The sequence below is a fragment of the Brachypodium distachyon genome, chromosome 3, assembly GCF_000005505.3.
Source record: "Brachypodium distachyon strain Bd21 chromosome 3, Brachypodium_distachyon_v3.0, whole genome shotgun sequence".
Taxonomy (NCBI): domain Eukaryota; kingdom Viridiplantae; phylum Streptophyta; class Magnoliopsida; order Poales; family Poaceae; genus Brachypodium; species Brachypodium distachyon.
In genome coordinates this window covers 42,862,898-42,881,763 of record NC_016133.3, presented here as the reverse complement: position 1 = coordinate 42,881,763, position 18,866 = coordinate 42,862,898, and the positions used below count along the sequence as shown (strand labels likewise).

At 44.3% G+C, this 18,866-nt stretch overlaps 3 protein-coding genes across 3 annotated transcripts; 1 reads left to right on the top strand and 2 right to left on the bottom strand.

Moving 5' to 3' along the window:
• Nucleotides 1-1,369: 1,369 nt before the first annotated feature.
• LOC100842261 (60S ribosomal protein L17-2) lies at nucleotides 1,370-3,496 on the top strand. Its single transcript, XM_003574768.4, has 7 exons — nucleotides 1,370-1,494; nucleotides 1,582-1,618; nucleotides 1,741-1,781; nucleotides 2,504-2,734; nucleotides 2,825-2,927; nucleotides 2,994-3,061; nucleotides 3,222-3,496. The coding sequence occupies exons 1-7, from the start codon at nucleotides 1,492-1,494 to the stop codon at nucleotides 3,255-3,257; spliced, it is 519 nt and encodes a 172-aa protein (XP_003574816.1). The 5' UTR covers nucleotides 1,370-1,491; the 3' UTR covers nucleotides 3,258-3,496.
• Nucleotides 3,394-7,223, bottom strand: LOC100836045 (uncharacterized protein At4g15970). The gene is made up of 4 exons (XM_014901324.2): nucleotides 7,088-7,223; nucleotides 5,914-6,108; nucleotides 4,525-4,896; nucleotides 3,394-4,432 (listed from the first exon to the last, which is right to left on the bottom strand). Exons 2-4 carry the CDS (start codon nucleotides 6,085-6,087, stop codon nucleotides 3,944-3,946), a joined length of 1,035 nt encoding a protein of 344 aa, XP_014756810.1. The 5' UTR covers nucleotides 6,088-6,108; nucleotides 7,088-7,223; the 3' UTR covers nucleotides 3,394-3,943.
• Nucleotides 7,224-8,013: 790 nt separating this feature from the next.
• On the bottom strand, nucleotides 8,014-13,332 carry LOC100835737 (uridine kinase-like protein 2, chloroplastic). Its single transcript, XM_003572390.4, has 14 exons — nucleotides 12,856-13,332; nucleotides 12,633-12,724; nucleotides 12,113-12,182; nucleotides 11,896-12,014; nucleotides 11,063-11,159; nucleotides 10,812-10,891; nucleotides 10,532-10,726; nucleotides 10,358-10,441; nucleotides 10,151-10,211; nucleotides 9,583-9,643; nucleotides 8,974-9,067; nucleotides 8,809-8,881; nucleotides 8,600-8,682; nucleotides 8,014-8,511 (listed from the first exon to the last, which is right to left on the bottom strand). Exons 1-14 carry the CDS (start codon nucleotides 13,013-13,015, stop codon nucleotides 8,368-8,370), a joined length of 1,413 nt encoding a protein of 470 aa, XP_003572438.1. The 5' UTR covers nucleotides 13,016-13,332; the 3' UTR covers nucleotides 8,014-8,367.
• Nucleotides 13,333-18,866: the final 5,534 nt, after the last annotated feature.

The window sequence follows — 18,866 nt, the reverse complement described above, 5'->3', positions numbered from 1 at the left end:
ACGATGCACGAGCATGACCGGGAGAACAGAAATGGTGTGAATCACTTTTCTGTTCTCATTGAAAAAGGGTTCTAATATAATAGGAAGTCATCGAATCTTCTCACCCTATCCACCACCAAACCGTAGTGTGGTGTCCTGAATACTTTTCTTTTATTTTCTTTCGAACATCGCATGCTTTAATCTTTTTCCTTCTTTTTTTCTGTGAGATGACATAAGCTTATAAGCTTTGTCTTGAATCAAACTTTTCTCGAAAAATGTAGTAATATAGAGTTATAGGTGTCTGTAGTTTTTTCTATAGATTTGATCAAAATTTCATAAGTTGGACACTTGGACTTAGTACAAGACTAGAACATCTCGTGAAAACGGAACGGACGGAGTAGCTAAGAAGCAGAGTGCATACGTGCTGGTGAGCTGGGAGTACCAAGCATTAGCATATAGAAGGCACGTCAAGTCTTTGCTTGTGGAAATAAATCATACAAGATATGGAGGGAGCTGTAAAATTACCATAGCGTCGGGAATTGTGTGCCAACTGATGAGCTGCAAAAATATAGTCTTTGTATGTTATGTGTTTGTGTTGTACCGAATCCCCACCTGAAGAAGAAGATTGCATGAAGAGATCAAGACGAGGCTTCGTTGTCCAAATATGGAGCCTCCTAAATGTTGGCATCGTTTTGATTGTCATAAAGATCTTTTCTAGTCTTTGCTAGGTCGATAAAGGCCCTGAATGCTGGCTCCACCCAATGTTATGTTGCAATCTGTAACCTAACATGCTCGAGAAACAAACTCAACGAGAGGCCTTTATTTTGTGAGAACCTTGAGGATTTATTAAAGAGGGACATACACAAGCGCTCCTCCTACGGAACTCCGTGCTCGAACATGGAGTTCTGCAACAGAAAAATTCATGAGTAAAGGCCCATAACGAACTGGTCAACGCCTGGTTCTCATTGTTAACAAGTTTGGAACAACAAAAAGAACATGGTCAAGATATCCATCAAACCTATAAGTTTTAGTTTGAAAATTTTACGGAAACTCGTTTGGCATCACGAGCATCTTATCATAATAGCAGCTTATATTTCTACTCATAATCATTGATGGTGTAATACCAATAATGATTTTGTCAATTTCGATACCACATTCAGTATCGTTGTATGTGAAATCCACGATAACACCATGGTTTTATCTTCTATGGTTATCTGGAAACGTTTTTTTTTTCGAACTGGAAACGTTTTAATTAAAAATTCTAAAGGAAAAAACGAGGGAGAAAACGGTTGGGCCCATCCAACACACATGGGCCTCCACGACCCAAATTCACGACACAAATCAGGCCTCTGGCCCATAAAGTGCTCGAATCGAAGGCTCTAGGGTTTCTCGCGTCCTCCTCTTAGACCTCCGCCGCCGACTCATTGAGCCCTCTGTTTGGAGAGTTCGTGCCAAGGCCACCCCCTTCCCTCCTCGCTCTCCTCCTCTCCGTCCGCCGCCGCCGCCGCCGCCATGGTAAGCATCATCCTCTCTTTCCTCAGCCGCAATCCTTCCCCCCCATGTTATACGCAGTCGCTCTAACATCCTCCGCTCGCGTCGCAGGTGAAGTACTCGCGGGACCCGTCCAACCCGACCAAGTGTAAGATCTCGCCTTCCCCTCTCTGTTCCTCCAACGGCTCCGTCCCGATTTGCTTGCAGTTCATCCTTCTCCATGTGGTGTGGGTTTTGATCTGAGTTTTTCGTGTTTATTTTGTTGCGCAGCGGCCAAGGCATGTGGCAAGGATCTCAGGGTCCACTTCAAGGTGAGTTTCGTGAACCGCTCCCCTCTCGTGGAGAGATAACTTCCGTTTTGCATGTACTGTGTACTGGAGTAGTTGATAGGTTGCGGATTGATTAGGGAGTTGGTCTTTTCAATTGTCATGCAATCCTGTTGATCTAGGGTTTTGGACGTGCGGTAATGTCTTCACAGAATAGGGATTGGAGTGTGATAAACCGGAAGAGTAAAGGTTTTGTGCTGTTGTTTGCATGAACAGTTCCCACGTTACTTTAGGGATACCGAGACATTGTCATCTGAGAGCCTTTGTGTTCTTTATCAGTGACAAATGGTTCGCGGACAGTGTGAATGTGCCATCGTATTTAGTGATGCTTTGTTATTAGGATGTACCTAAATGGTGTTCGATTTCACCCAAGACCTACACTTGCTGGAAAGTTCCATGGGTGTCTCGTACTTCCCACAAAATCAGTATTAATTGCCTAGAATATTTCTCATTCCGTTGAATTACTGTTATCATAACAGTGGAGTATACCGTAAGTGATTTGGGGCTTAGGGCAATCCTATCAACTTTTAGTCGAATGAAAGGGTATGTGTGAATTCCTTAGCTGAGCCTTCTCACATATGGCAAGCTGTGTGCTGTTAGTTTATTGTAGGAATCTGGTCTCATTGCTGGTTTGTGCTACTTGCTTCATTGTTAACTCGATATATCTTTTCTTGTTTGTCTGTCTAACTTCCAAATACTGGACACAGAACACCAGGGAGACAGCGTTCGCGCTTCGCAAGATGCCTTTGGTTAAGGCTAAGAGGTACCTTGAGGATGTTCTCGCCCACAAACAAGCGATTCCCTTCCGGAGGTACTGTAGGGGTGTGGGCCGTACTGCACAAGCAAAGAATCGCCAGTCAAATGGGCAAGGTCGCTGGCCTGCAAAATCAGCCAAGTTCGTGTTGGATTTGCTGAAGAATGCTGAGAGTAACGCTGAGGTATGCTGTTGCAGCTAGTTTCTCCTTTCATTCTATTTTTATTTAATGTGCAACTTTGTTCTGACTAATCTATCATCTGTTTCTTTATAGGTTAAAGGTTTGGATGTCGACACCCTTTACATTTCCCACATCCAGGTGAACCAAGCCCAGAAGCAGAGGCGCCGCACATACCGTGCTCATGGACGCATTAATCGTAAGTTCAAATGGGTTGTCTTGATATGTCTCCATCGGGCATTTACTAACAGTTCTTATTTTGCAGCTTACATGTCCAATCCCTGCCACATTGAGCTGATCTTGTCAGAGAAGGAAGAGCCTGTGAAGAAAGAGGTATGCGTCTCCTAATCCATGCTGTTTCTTGTGAGATGCATTTACCCCTGTCAGTTTGAGTTCCTGTTATTATATGTAGTTTTTAATAAAGGACCCTTTTTTGGCATGTAGATATTTGACTTTCTTTTGTTTCTCCTAATCCATGCTGTTTCTTGTGCAGCCTGACAACGTCGTCGCACCGAGGAAAGCTATGTAATCGTGCAGTGATATTCATCCAAGAATCGTAGCTGTAGTTCTTTTTGAGTACTTTTTGTGGCAGTGTTGCCCTTTTCATCTTTCTGGTATCGATATTGAGTCAGACTTTGTTAAGGTTGATGCTATCCTTGTGATGCGAATTGTATGCTAAAACATTTTCAGATATTTGGTCAGTTGTCTACTTAAATTTATTTGCTGAAGATGCTTGTTCATCAGTTCACTTCAAGCATCTACTTTCTACATTGCTTATAATGTTCTTGGTAACTCCTATTAATGCACGTCTGAAGGTTGGTCATTATTGTGTGGTCTCAAGTTTAACTCCTAGAGGAGCATGTTTTGACTTACCGACTGTTGACCTGTCGACTAGGGTTCATTTTTCTCTTCTGTTTGCCTGAGCTGTTGAAAATTTTGTTTTAAGAATGACTGGCGAGTCAAAAAAGACAAGGCAAGATAAAGTAGATGTTTGAATACTGTCTCAGTACAGGCTATGGTTGGTAACATTTACTCCTGCAGATATTCCATCACAATTCTGGAAAATCCCTAACGACATTGGTATGCAAACAGTGCAAGCTACGACACGATCAATTGGAACATTTTCTTTACAACGTAACAACAAAATCCAGCATTGCTAAAAGCTAAATGTGTGATGACCTCGTAAAATCAATATCAGAATGTCTGTGGAGTGTGTCAATGGATGCATCTACCGGGTCTGGTCCACTGGAACCCTCCCCGGCGTCTATCCTCAGGAGGCGCCGCCGTGTAGTTCCTCCAGTCCCTGAGCACGTTCTTGAGGTCATGTACCTTGTTGGCAAGGCCGGTGCAGCAGTTGGCGTGCAGGGTGCACACCTTGCCCATGTCGCCGCTGAGCTGGCAGAACCCGCCGCAGTGGGCCGTGTCCAGGAACTGCATCCGCACACCGGCCCGCCGGCTCAGCTCCCCCTGCGCCTGGCCCAGGATCTCCTGCTCGTTGGTTCCTGGCGGGAACCGCCGCCTTGCCCGCCGCCACCGCCGGTAGAACTCCACCGTGCGGTTCATCGACCGTGCATAGAGGAACCCACCATTGGGCCGGTTCCCCATGCTCTCCGGGTCCCCGTCAAAGAAGTCGCTGGCGATGGCGATGTCCGATGTGATGGCAATGCGCCGCAGTGGGTTCCGGAACCACATGATGTCGATGTCCTGAAACATGAAACCCATTTTCCATGTAACACATTGGCAAGGAGTAAATTGCACCGGCGGTCCATAAACTTGTTGCACATGGTGTCGCGTACCGTGAAGAGGAAGTTGAAGCCGAGCTCGAGGATGGTCTGCTGGAACCTGTTCCTGCTCCACATCATGTCGAGGTAGTCCTTGGTCATGAAGTGCTTCTCGCCACTGTAGTCGACGGCGCTGGGGGATTGCCGGAGGAGGTAGCAGTGGCGGTGAACCGCCCGGCACCTCCGGAATGCGCCCGGGTCGACAGCCACAATAAGGACATGGTCCAGCAGCGCCGCGGTCCCCTCGCCGAGACGGAAGCTCTCCAGAAAAAGGTCCAGGAGCGACCCGGGTGCCGCGTAGGCCCGGTTGATCGACGTCACGATCACGGTCTTGTCCTCCATTGACGCGTTCTTCAGCACCTCTGCAAGCTCTGCAAATGCTTTCATCTGCAAAGATGAAATTAAGTAAAAAAAATGTTATGTTTGATTAAAATTTAGATGCTGCAAATGTGATGATCGAGATCAGGATTTTGATTTCAAGATTCTGAACAGATATAAAGTGATCCTTGGATTTTGAAGCTGGAAAATTCATGCAAATCTTCCTATCTGATCACCCGAATCATGTTGTCAAAGCTTTTTTTTTTTGTGTGTGTGACAATCATCAAGTTGCCAAAGCCATGTCAACAGGCTAGCATATTCGTTGCCTCTGCACGTTAAGTTCAGCTTTAAGGCTTTTTGGATCTGAATATTACAAAGCTATAGGAGGCTTATCTTAAGCCAATCATGAAAGTACAATCAACATGCAGTTGATTGGCATTATAAATTCAATTTAGCTAGACTAGATTACTTGCCCAAAGATATCTGCGGTTATAACTGCATTATAATTATTTTGCCGTGGATGGATCTTTCGTCATAGCGCTTAGTTCAGTGATTGGAGATATTGCACATGTTTTCCACTCCACATTATTACAGAGATGGAAATAACAGAGCTCATCATCACATTATAGTAAAAATATACTGTAAGATAATATGAGACAAAGTAGGCAAGGAGCTGCATTTTCAATAACAGTTAATAAGGTACACAATGTAGTTTTTAAACATTTATCCTGTTGTAAATTTATGGGTGCTACTGCTACTTGTACTGCTATACAACATAGTTAGCTCCACTCAACCAAATTGCAGTTAAATGCGCGTGATCAAGTGCATCACCATGAAAAGAAAAATAAGATGAAGATACATTTTCTTAAACAAGAAGAAAATAGCATCACTATTTGGCATCTGCCTCATGCAGACATAAGAAGATGCATTATCTATAAACAAGACAGTCTTAGTCTTCTTCTACCTTCAAGGCCAAATTCTCAAAAACTGTTTTACAGAATCATATATAGGTCCGAACTTCTGGCAACAGAAAAACAAAATAAATACTTCAAGCACAACAACAAGAACAACGAGATGATCACTGACCTTCTCGTCAGGAGCCGGCCGAGCACCATTGCCCCATGAGGTCAGGGCGGAGGGCCGCCAGTTAACATCAAGGGTAGCCCCGAAGAAGACCAAGGCCGCCGTCAACGCTGCGCCGATGAAGAAGGAGGTGACCGGGAGGAGCTTACTCATGTCCCCTCTCACCTTGCAAGCCATGACGTTCTTATTGCTGCTCCTCTGATAATAGGATGTTTCATCATCAGAGAAGAGTGCCATGCTTTAAAATGTATGGCAAGCTGTAGCTAGCTTCTACTACTACTTTCAGCACTACACATGTGTATATATAGTACACTTGGCAGAAACTTTTTTGGGTGTGTGTGTGGAGATTTATGGGACGTAATTCTGTAGGTTAAGGGCTCAGAGTTTGCTTCTAATGTCGGAGATTTGCTCTAATGCCTAGATTTGTTCTCATGATGTAGACTTAGGATGTTAGAGAATTTGTGAGCTTGAAGCCTCGAAGTAATTGGAATTGGGAGTGATGAAACGGGCAAGAATATGTTGTCCAGACTCCCAAGCAAAATGGTTCCGTGCAATGCCAAGGGATCACTCAAATTCTGGGCAACTTTGGTTCACTTACCGTATTCACTTCACAGATGCATTCTAATACACTTATCCGAAAAGTGAAAGTAAAAAAACTGTGTAGACAGTACCATTTGAAGTTATTCAAAATTTTACTCGATACGATCACCGAGATGCGCAACTAGAAAAATTATGTCCAACATGAGGATGACACGTGGTGCCCCCACGTGTCATCTCCTTTGTCGGACGGTATTTTCCTAGTTACGACCTATTTGTGATGGTACCGGGTTAATTAATGACAAGGGCCATGTCAGTAAAAATAGCAGTAGAGGCAAGGTTTTCACATGCTGCCAATCTTATTTTCCATAAAGAGTGCTAAAAGCACTAAAGTATCTAGCTAGATGCCTAGATTGCAAATTCCTTGCCTTAAACACGCGGCTGCATGCAATGATGCGACGCGGATCAAAGTTTCAAGTAGCACTGCTACTACCAGTGCCTGATTCCTTGCAATTAACCAGCCGATCGTGGACTACCAGTAACTAATCCTTCTTTTAACCTTGGCTAGCAGTAACTAATCTCCTTCTGTCAATGACTGCAAAATTGATTAAGGCGAGAGGTGATTGGAGCCGGCAATTACCGAGGCGGGGACCCTGCGGCGGCGGCGAATCGCCGGAGGAGGGGCCGGCGGCGGCGCTAGCTGACCTTGGAGAAGGAAATAAAGGTATGGGGATGGTCGCGCCGTCTTCGTCTCTGCGCAGTTGAGCTCTGTTCCTGCCTGCCGCGCCCGTATTCCGTGCTCAAATCCCGTGACGGGTGGGTAACAAGGGCTATTGGGCTGGGCCGCGTAGACTCGACGGACTCTGGATGCAAACAGCCCGTTAAGCCGAGGAACTGCTCGGGTTCCGGCACTTCGGTGCTCCAAATAAACATCCCAGAGTTCCCTCAAAAAAAAATAAACATCCCAGAGGTTCTCAAAAAAAAAAAAAAACTAGAGCCAGGATTACCCTTGTCACGGAAGCGCTCAGACCGTGAAGATGCCCATCTTGTCAGATTGACATGCCAGGAAATCCACTTGATTGATCCACAGCTTGAAGCTAAGAATTTCAGCAAAATAACCGGTTACCTGCTCGTTCCAAACCTTGTCACCCCGGAAGCATGGGCTCGCCGACTCACCGAGGTATTTCTGCAGCAGTATTCGCGTGAAATCCCTACGCGAAATGTTTGTACAAAAAAGAGACAGCTGAAATATACAACTCGAATTACTTACTCCTCCGTTTCTTTGCACTAAAACCACGAAAAAATATTTGGTCTTTACGCTAAAACCACGAAAAGTATCTGGGAATAGAGGGAATAAAGGAAAAATTCACAGCTTACATATACCGTATTTTGAAGAAACGAAGTCAGAGATAAAATATATTTTCAAGAGAAATATAAACAAAACCGGAGCTGAAATATATTTTTCAAGCAGCAAAACCGCAGCTGAAATTTCACGGCATCAACAGTAAATCATGCAAGAAAAAAAACTTAGAGAAGAGATACGAACTGTATAAACCATGCACAAGCGATGTCAACATAAATTTAAGACGCAATCGAGCATGCAGCAGTTCAGACACGACTGAAATAGCAAGCATCCGCCAGCAAGCGGATATACATTTCACAACCCACAGTACACAGGCGACGAGCAACATCAACAGCAGTACAACCAGGATTCTAAGTCACATGAGTTGATAATGCAAACATCATCACATGATCGATCTGGGCGCCTCCAATCAATGGTGGCTAGAGAGCCTGCGCCCCCCCTCTGCTGGAACACCACCCAATTAACAACCAAACACCAGTATACCCCCAATGGTAAGGTTAGCCCTAATTAACCCGGGTATCGCTACACTGACAATGGAAGCAGCATCGATGGGAACATCAGTCTGTGCCAAAGTAGCGGTCACCGTACTCGCCCAACCCTGGTACCACACGGTATTCCTCATTCAACCCAAGGTCGATCTCAGAGGTCACAATCTTCAGGCGAGGGAATCGCTTGCAGACACTATGGATCCCTTCAGGAGCCTGTTTACAAAATGCCGTAAACAAATAAGCAAAAACGAGGAAACAGGTATTGAATGGTAACTGGACTAGTGAGTTTAGACAACTTTACCGAGATAAGATTCAGAAACATGATCTGGTCCTCCGGAACTCCCTTTCTTATGAGAAGTTCTATAGCTTGGTTTACTGAGTTGCCTGTAGAAACAAGGAGGGATAAAATTTTGTTTCTGAGCTAAATAACTAGCATCCGTTAGTTCTTAAATTGAACAAATATGCACATAGAACTATAACGAAAAGATCCAATGGTTATGTGCCACTAACCTGTACCAAGCACAGGATCCATAAGTAGAACATGACGCTCCGCAATATCCATGGGCAACTTGTGGTAAATGAGCTGGCCAAGAAAAAAAAAGGTTTATTACAGAAATACATAATGAACTATTTTCATGACTATTTCAATGAAAGCATATGTCAAGAACACTTAACCTGTTGTCCGTCATCTCCGACCCGATGTATTAAGATTTTACCGATTTTTATCCCCTTGCAGCAAGCACGCAACGCATTCTCCATGCTTTCACCACTGGCGGTCAAACGTATATACAAATTTAATAACACATGCAAGAAAATACTTCAAAAAACTAATTGCATGAGTGACTCCATTGCAAAAGTATAACTAGGGGACCGGAAGGTAAAGACATGGTACCAAGTTTAACTAGCTGCACAAGTTCCAAGTGGCGAACAATGGGTTAAAGGTCATTAATATTTGAACAGAATAGATCATAAGTTATAGCTATATCCTCTGGACTTGAAATTTCCGCGTTTGGAGAACATACAATATAGGAAAGTTAAACTTCTGCATGTAAAGAGGACACAAAAATCCAGTTTGAACCATTATTTGCATCACTTTACTGCTGCAGTGCTTCTGCTTCCAACTAGTGTATACAGAAAGATCACAGAAGAGCTTGTGTATGGCGATTAAGGCTAGTTGACTGTTTAACTCATAAGAGTTACACTGGAAGCAACAGATAAAGCTATAATATGGTAAACCTTAAATTATGACCTTTCAAACCATCAGGTTTAAGAACAGGGGCATACCTTCGAACAATGGACACTCCACAGAGCTTCTTGCAGAAGTCAACTCCCGAATAAATAGCCCCTGGACAAAGCAAAATAATCATGATGCTCTACAGTGGTTTGTGTTAACATAAATGTAGAGTTCACATTTTGATAAAGTAAATAAAATAGGGCCAACACTCAAAACTAAAGTCACAGATTCCAGAATATTGTTTCGCAGGCGATTCAGACTCCACGATGCAGCAAATACTTATGAAACACACGTTTTGTTTCACACATTGAGGGGATAAGCTATGTTATCTCCACCCAAACTCTGGTAACCAATGACAAGACGAAACAGTATTGGCATCACCTGGTTTTCCTATAATAAACTAGGTATATTTAATGTCTGATAGTCTATTCTTGCGAAAAGGCAGAGCTCCTGCCATAGCGCCATCTTCCTTGAAAAAAAGGGTGGCTAGTCCATCTATGCAATCATAACTTAAGCAGATTGATGGAAGTGGAACTAAGCCATCTGACTACAGCATGCCAAAGAATTTCCTAGAGAACAAATTCCAAGGTGCATGACACAATAGGGCCAGTGATGTACCTGTAGGTGTAACGACTTGCTTCTCTGCAAATGGTAAATTACCCAGTCCATGCTCAACCACCTAGCAAGACATTTCGATATCGGTAACACATTAGTAAACAGTAGATAACATTTGTGAACCATGCAGAAAACTTAGCAACTAAACTAGAGAAGGAAGTTTCTAAGGAAAAGGACAGAGGTAGAGGTCGCAAGAAATAAAAGCATTACCAGACGAATCAGCCGTTCTGAATAGAAGACGAAGTCAGGAGTAGTAATATCCTGATCGCGGATGAGAGTATGCATTCCGCGAATCTGTTTAGATAAATCTTTAAGATCATCACAAGTTTGGAAATCTAAAGTACAACTATAAAGCTCAAGATCAACAGGGAGAACAAAGTGTACCTGGAAAGTTGAATGAACCACATCAACATTTGGGTAAATTTTGCACAGGTTGTGCTGTCCAAGTTTTGTATGGATATGTTGCACTATCAAATCAATGGCAACATGGTTATCTCCTCCTCGCGGTATGATTACATCAGCATACTTCTTGGAAGGCAGAACAAAATCATCGAATGCAGGCTTCACAAATCTCCCATACTAATCATTTCATCAAAAGTTCATGTCAAAAAGGATAATCTCATATATACCAGGGTAATGCAGAAAACACTAGTGTTTCAATTACCTGCTCAAGCACTGAGAGAACATCTCTAGCTCTTTCAACTGTATCACGCCTTATTCGCCGGGCAAGCCTGATATCAGCATCTAAACGGATGCACAAAGGCAACCACAAGAAAGGGTGAGTGATCAAAGACTGGATACAAACATGACTAAGCATTAACAAATCAAAGATACGATACACTGAGAGCATGCAATGTCTTGAAAATTGTAGCAAGTTAACGACCGCATACATAACAAAGGGAACAAGCAATAAACCTGTGTCAACGAAAATCTTCATGTCCATTAAGTCACGCACCCTTTGATCATGAAAAACTAAAATGCCCTCCAGAATGATGACATCTGATGCATTGACCTAACAAAAATAAGTAATCAGTGATTTAATCATATGAGGAGTTTGGAACAAAGTTATCGATCATTACCATTTGGGTTTGCCTGCTTTAATGAAAGACAGCAAACGACAAAAATTTCCATGTTTAATTACGGAAGAAATAGGGCCAACGAAAGACAGCAAACGACAAAAACTCCCATGTTTTATTACGGAAGAATTAGGGCCACCGGAGACAGAAAACGACAAAAACTCCCATGTTTTATTACGGAAGAATTAGGGCCATGGTGGCCGAGATCGTCAGCACATTTGAAAATTGAATTTTCACGTAGATTGAGATAGCAAAACAGTAAAAAATAATAAATATAATGTCATCATGCTTGCATATCCCCCATCCCTAAAAACTCGTGAATTTATAGTTTCAGCTTTTCATCATGTGCAACTCGTTTGATAACAAATACCTCGCAGTACATATTATGAACAGTGTACTTGTCGGAATGTTGGCGCCAAATGTCTATAATGGGAAATACCAAAACAGAAAGCGACAAGTAATATACCCTAAAAATGAAAGCACTAATAACATAAATTAAATTGCCGCTCACAAGAGTGGCAGAAAACAACCTGCATTTCATGTCATTAATTTTCATCTCACCCGCATACTTTACACAAAACATTTGTATACAAAGTTGTGCACCAATAATTACAGCAAAAAAAAAATAGGCATCATCACTTTCACATCAATGGCTGATTATGCTGTTATTACCTTTCTAAAACTTTCAGAGCATCGGCGATGGTTCTTGAAATCATATATAGGAATGTTTACAGATTGACCAGCTTTTAACTTTCCCATGCACTCCAAAAGTTGATCGGTATCGAATGCATCTGCAAAGAAAGAAACTTATCATCTTGATCCAACCAAAAGTAAACTGAATTGAAACCCTGCAGTAAAAAAAGGCATAGATTTTCATCAAATCAAGTACCAGGGTGGTCAAAGTTGTAGTCTTGCACATGTTCAGATTGTTCCTCGGTTAAACCATGGTAGAATGAATCCTGCAAAATCACACAAAGCTTAATTATATTAGCTCTTTAAACACTTTGAAATTCAACAGACAAGCAATCCTGGATCAGATAACTAGATTTCCCAAAAAAAAAATCGAGGAAGGATCAGATAACTAGATAAAGAACCGATCCAAATCCCGCCAGACAACACTCCACTTATATGCAATTGTTGGGATCTATTTATGAAACAAGCAACTAATCTGGGCCATCACCACAGTACAGGAGTCTCCCAAGTCCCAACTCGAACCACTCATGCTCTAAAATTGAACAAACAAACGTCACAATCACCAAACTTGAGTACATAAAACACATCATCGAAATCTCAGTACAGTACGGCAGTACTAACGGGGAACAAGTTCAGTCAGAGCCCACAGACAGAAGAAAGAAAAAAGCAATCCGGCTGAGGCGACGAGCGCCGCACAGCACATGACCACAGCGCACCTGGTTGACGAGCACGACGCGGTGGTCGTGCAGCTGCTGGATGATCATGTCGCAGACCGTCGTCTTCCCCGACGCCGTCCCTCCCGTCACCCCTGCAGAAAATACCAGCAGAAAAACGCACGGAAAATAAATTAGTAATCACAGAACTGAAACAAAAACGGGCATGCCGAGGAGGGAGGGAGGGAGGGAGGAAAGGAAATCAGCGGCGGCGCGGGCGGTTTACCGATCACGAAGGGCTGCTGCCTGGCGGCGGTGCCGTTGCAGGAGGAAGGGGAGGGCGGGATGACGGAGAAGCCGGCGGAGGAGGAGGAGAGGCTGCGCGAGACGAGGCGGAGCCCGCTGAAGTGGACCGCGGCCGCCCCCGAGTCCAGCACGTCCTCCATCGCTCAGCCAAGTTCCTCTTCTCTTCTCCCCGGCCGCCGACGCAGTGGGGAGGTCGCCGGGTTTGGCTGAGCTGGCGATCGCTTTTGGGGAGGGAGGGAGCTTCGGGAGGTTTTGACACGAGGATGGAATGGGGGTCTGGGGCTTGAAGGGGGGGTGGGGTTTTGTGGGTGGGGGCTGGGCGTCCGTCGCTGGTGCTGGAGGCTGGAGCCCTGCGGCTGGCTTGGCGTGCACCGGTGGTGAACCCGTGGAGGGCGGCTGCGGGTGACGGCTGGAAGGAACGGCGGACACGAAGGAGCCAAGTGGGGGGGAGCGTTTTGGCTTTGGCGCACCAAAGAACGGGTGCAGGGAAGGCTTTTTCTGGGGCCAGAGGAGCGTCCGTTTCTTTGCTCCGGACCGCTTCTCTGTGGGTTCACAAGGGGAATATGTGGGGTACATTCTGGTATTTTTCTTGCTCACTTGGCTGGCCCTGTTTGGTTTCCTCGATTTCTTTTGTTTTTCCTTCTGGTTTCTGAATGAATAAGAAGGAAAAAATGACTGTTTTATTTTTAGAAAATCTGGTGTTTCTCTTTGATAGCAAGACTGCAGGATGGAATAGGAAGAAAAAAGAGGTTGTAATTTCATGCTTGTTTGATTCCAACAAGATTAAATTTTGCACTGGGATATGATTAATTGTTTCATTTAAAGAGCCAATAAAACCTATCCAAAAAATAGTTCCATGGTTTTCTTTCTTGAAATGTGCAAAGGAATCACTCTTTTTGTCAAATCAACAACTCCCTAAGATATTTTTTCTTTAAAAAAATCAGGTCTTCAGTTTTTTTTATATAAAAATGTTTTGTACTAATCAAAGAGCCGTTGCTGGTAGAAGGACTACTCCACACGCAGCCGCAATCTTTCTGATCAGGAGTAAATGTCTCTGCGTGATAAAGATGCAATTGCAAACGGACGCCCATGGCAAAAGTTTGACCAGCTCCACACGCTCCTCCCTTCCATTCCATCGTTCCTTTGCTGCAACTCCACCGCTGCATGCATCATCGGCTTCGGTTGTCCTCTTGCCATTTCCTGCGTTTGATGCGTTCGATGAAGGTTGTGCGTTACTATTTTTTTTTTTTGCGGGTAAAGGTTGTGCGTTACTAGCATTATTAAAAGCCAGGGCTGTGGCTTTGCTGTGCTGCAGATAGAACCAGATGCTTGGGGTAGTGCCTGCACTGTACTGCGTCCGCTAAACAACGACCTGGAGACTCCTTTGTGATGACACTATGGATAGGGCCAAAGATTAAACAAAAAACAATGGCGATGATGCGAAGGGTGCCGCGTCAGGAGTTGTGTCATTGTGTGAGACCCATTAAAAAAAAGAGTATTCCCCTGGAGAGAATAAAATGGAGTGGTTCATCAAGCCATGTGTCTATACAATTAAACAAACGGAATTGGCTCACGGTGGAGTCAATGCTCGGCCGATTAACAATAAGCGGTGATCACGCGTGAAGATTTGAGTTTAAGCGACAATTAAATTACGAACATGTTTACTGCAGGTACAGAAATCATAGTGTCCAAGAATTAGTATTCAGAAAACATTTTTTAGTTATTAGAAATATTTATTTACCAAGATCATAATTCATGATATCTTGTTGCTGGCTTAATATCAGTATATTCATACTAGGGGTTGCAGTCACACATATATAGTTCCGCGTGACCAGTCATTTTCGATTGCAACTGCATGCGCTTTTCGGTGCTTTTGCATGTTCATTCGTACAGTCTAAATAAACAAGAGACTGTTACGTTCTTTGCTATATAACGTGATGGGTGGTGATGTGGTCACACATCCATTTTCATTTTATAAAAGGTATGGCCAAACACATGGCAATGAAAAACAAATACTCCTCCATCTCATATTAAATGACTTTCTATTACATGTATTTAGACGTTTTTTAGGTATAGAGATATCCATCTTTGAGCAAACTTGAGTCACTTAATTTGGTACGGAGTGACTACATCACATTCTTAAAAACCACTTTCAATTGAGAAAAAGGTATGGGCAAACACGAGGCAATGATCGAACAATTAGAGCCTTTTGTAGACAGTGCCGCCACTTGGCGGTGTGTAGCACACTTTTTTTTTTAGCCGGTGTGTAGCTTCGTTTTTTTTTAAGGAAATTGCCCTATTCGTCTGCAGTCTCTTTTTGGGAGAGCTTGGGCCTCGCCAGTGTGTCAGCGATTTGGGCCGCAAGGGTCTTCTTGCTTCTGCGCCCAAACGGGCCCAAACTTACCTGAGTTCACGTTTTCGCATGCGTAGCCCAAGTCCTCAGACCGCGCAAACGGGCCCAATTCAGAGGCCCACCGGATCACGGACTGAAGCTGCAGCACGCCAAAAACCCCAGGGCCGTCCACTTCCTCCTCCAATAAAGAGAGGAAAAGGCACAGAAAATTAAAGAGAGAAATCGTCTCCGGTGGGGACAGTGCAACCGCAACGTCAAAAGGAGCCACCAAAGCAGCAGGCAGGCGAGCAAGCGATCGATAATGTTCTCCCGTCGTTATCAAGAACCAGATCCTGCCTACTGGCCCTGGCCGGCTAGATTATTGCTTCCCAAGAGAAAGAAGCATCGTGTGCCTTGCACGCATATGGCTTGGCTCCATCACCTGCATGGATATGCTTGCTCCCGTTTCATAATTCTTGTCTCAAAATTGTCAAAAATAGATATTTACTCCGTCCAATAAAAGATGTCTCAACTTTAACAAAATTTGAATGCATATATACACTAAGTCATGTCTAGATACATTCAAATTTTGACAAATTTGAGACTTCCTTTGTTAGACGGAGAGAGTATATCTATTTCTAAAATATGTCTATCTATATGTAAGATTTCGACAAGAATTATGTAACGGAGGAGCATGTATTGGATCGATGCGTAGGACGAGTCAAACGGAGCGCATCATTCCGTTCATTCCGTAAGACGTGACCAAACACAGGGCAGTGGTTGAACAAATGATTTACAGCCTTGCTGCCACTTGTCAGCGTGAAGCACACTAGCACCGGATTGGGCCGCGATGTGTCTGCAATATGGGCCTCAAGGGTCTTCTCACGTCCGAGCCGAAACGGGTCCATATGAAATCGACTGGGGGGTTCACGCTTTCGCGTACGTGGCCCAAATCAATAGCCCACCGGATCTACCCGCAAAAAATAAAAAATAGCCCACCGGATCACCGACGGCGAAGCAAGCAGCAGCAGGACGTACAGAATAAGCTCCAAAAAAAAAGCAGGACGTACAGAAACCCCACTGCTGTCCAGTTCCTTCAAAAAATAAGAGAGAAAAATCGTCTCCAGTGGTGGTGGGGTGGGGACAGTGCAACGTCAAAAGGAGCCAAAGCAGCAGGCAGGTAAGCAAGCGATCGATAATGTTCTCCCGTCGTCATCAAGAACCAGAACCTAGCTTTCTTTCGTCCTGCCTACTGGCCCTGGCCGGCTAGATTATTGCTTCCCGAGAGAAAGAAGCATCGTGTCATCGTGTGCCTTGCACGCATATGGCTTGGCTCCGTCACCTGCATGGCTGTATGTATTGGACGCGCAGGACGAGTCAAACGGTGCGCATCATTCCGTTCATTCCATAATTAACCCGTTCTTCCCGGCCGTGCCCGCCATAGCCCATGCTAGTATAATCTGATATGGGCGATGACTGACTGACGGTTCCCAGGAGAATCGGATGCATAAGATGCGCTCTAGCTAGCTTCCACACACACAAGCCAGATGATTGATCAGTTTACTCGTTCGGACCAGGCTTCAGTGTGTACCGTACTACTGTATGTTGTAGGAGTACTTGCGTGTGCTATATGGTTCAAGATCTCGCTAGTGCGAATTTGGCCAGCTAATTAAAGATTTGGGTGTGAGTATTTCTAAGTCGCCCGATTTTTAAGAAATGAGACTTAGATATCAATCGACATTTCAGAATCGTTGAATTCAGATCTAAGGGTCATTCTCGTTCTCTCATCTACCACTCTTGCTATCGTTAGATTAATATCTGATGGCTAACATGTCGACTGATCTCTGATTAAAAAAGGGACGATTTCTCAGTAGCAAAACCGTAAAGCTTTTGTTCACACGATCGACCCAACACATGCATGCATACATGATTAGTCTCATCTCATACCAAAGACATCATCATGCATCGTATGAGCATCAAACGTGGGAGCTACCTATAGGCCCAACCAATACAGTCTCGCGCACTCTTAATTTAGTGACATGCACCGAAGCAACACACGTACAGTACTTTTTTGGCGCTGCTTAGCCTAGCAAACAAAAAACGCTGATGTCGACTCGATCCTGGAGACCTGGACGCAGGCAGCTGGGCCGGCGCCAGTACTGTCCAAAGCCACACGTACGTACGAGTGGACCAGAGCATGCATGCACTGAGAAATCGAAAGCCGTTCTCTTTCAGTTCAATTACCAAGGAGTCGTATATATCTCGATCGTAACCTTGTGTGCCCTTGTCTGCTGCGAAGATATGTTACTCCTTAATTAGCTCGTAGGAGAGGCCGGAGTTCAAGATACGTACTGTACATGCATCATGTCTGTTTCTCACTTGCACGCCAGCGCTGGCACGCTTGCATGCATGCATCCGTCCGGCCGTCGATCTGAATCCAAGGAAATAAACCAGCTGAAAGAGATATGCTGCATGGGCGTGTGCAAGCTAGCTGGATTTATGTGTGCGTGACGGTGAAGATCGATCGATCGATGAGGCACTCAGGCACGTATCTATATATACTACTTGTCGGAAATTGTGGAGAGAGATATATAGATATATAGATACTGATGAGATATATGACATGCAATCAGGTAGCTAGTCAAGCGTGGCAGAGTTCACACAACGGGGGGTTCCAATCGAGACCAGTGGATAGAGCCGAGTGTGGATTGGTCACCATCGTCTATAGCTACTAGGTTGGCCCATCTCGAACGCCACGGTCAAGGGAGACAGAAAACGTCGTCAAAGTCGTTCTTCGTCTACTACCGAAGCGAGGTACAGAGCAGAGCATCTTGATCGAGCTTGGTAGCCTGGTTACCACTGCACCCTTCCCTTTATTGGTCATGGCAAACAGTGGTGTGAATATCCATGAAGAAAATTAAGCTGCTCATGTCTATAATGTTTCTGGCATCTACTAATTGGTACATTTGTGTCGGACCGTGTTAGCATCTGACCACGCGGTATGGAGACGACTGATCGACCGCCTTGACGCCTTTTTCGCGACCTCATGATACAACCAAGGAAACTAAAACTAGCATAAGATTATCCTGTTAAAAAAAATGAAAAACTAATATGTGGTGTTTACACTCCTCCTTTGTAAACTAGCTAGGGAGATGCGAAAGCATTGTACAGGACGAGTGTATACACGCACTAATTGCATTGATGTTTTTTTAAGACGATTAATTGCATTAAGTAAGTTGTTTGACTCGTGCGCGCGTACACACAATCGATCGATCGATCCCCCCACATTCCATTCAAACCTTTTCCTTCTCATTCTTCCGAGAGTCCGGTACGGTTACAGTCTTACAGAGAATTAAACAGAAATAAGTAGTAGGAGCAGTAATAACTCCCGAAAAACGCACACGGATAACTCAGTGGGTTGCAAGCAAGTAGTAGTACTGCTAGAAAAGCAGATAAAGAGACGACCATGAACATCACGTCGATGCAGGCAGGCGGGAATCTCGTCTCGCTCACCGGTCGGTCTATCCATTCACACACCCCCGGGGGCCGCGCACTGCACGTACACACAACACATCTCGCATCTTAATTTCTCTCGCCGTGCGCGCACTAACCTCGGCCCTCCACGCTATAAATAACCCCGACCGCCCCTCCATGGATCC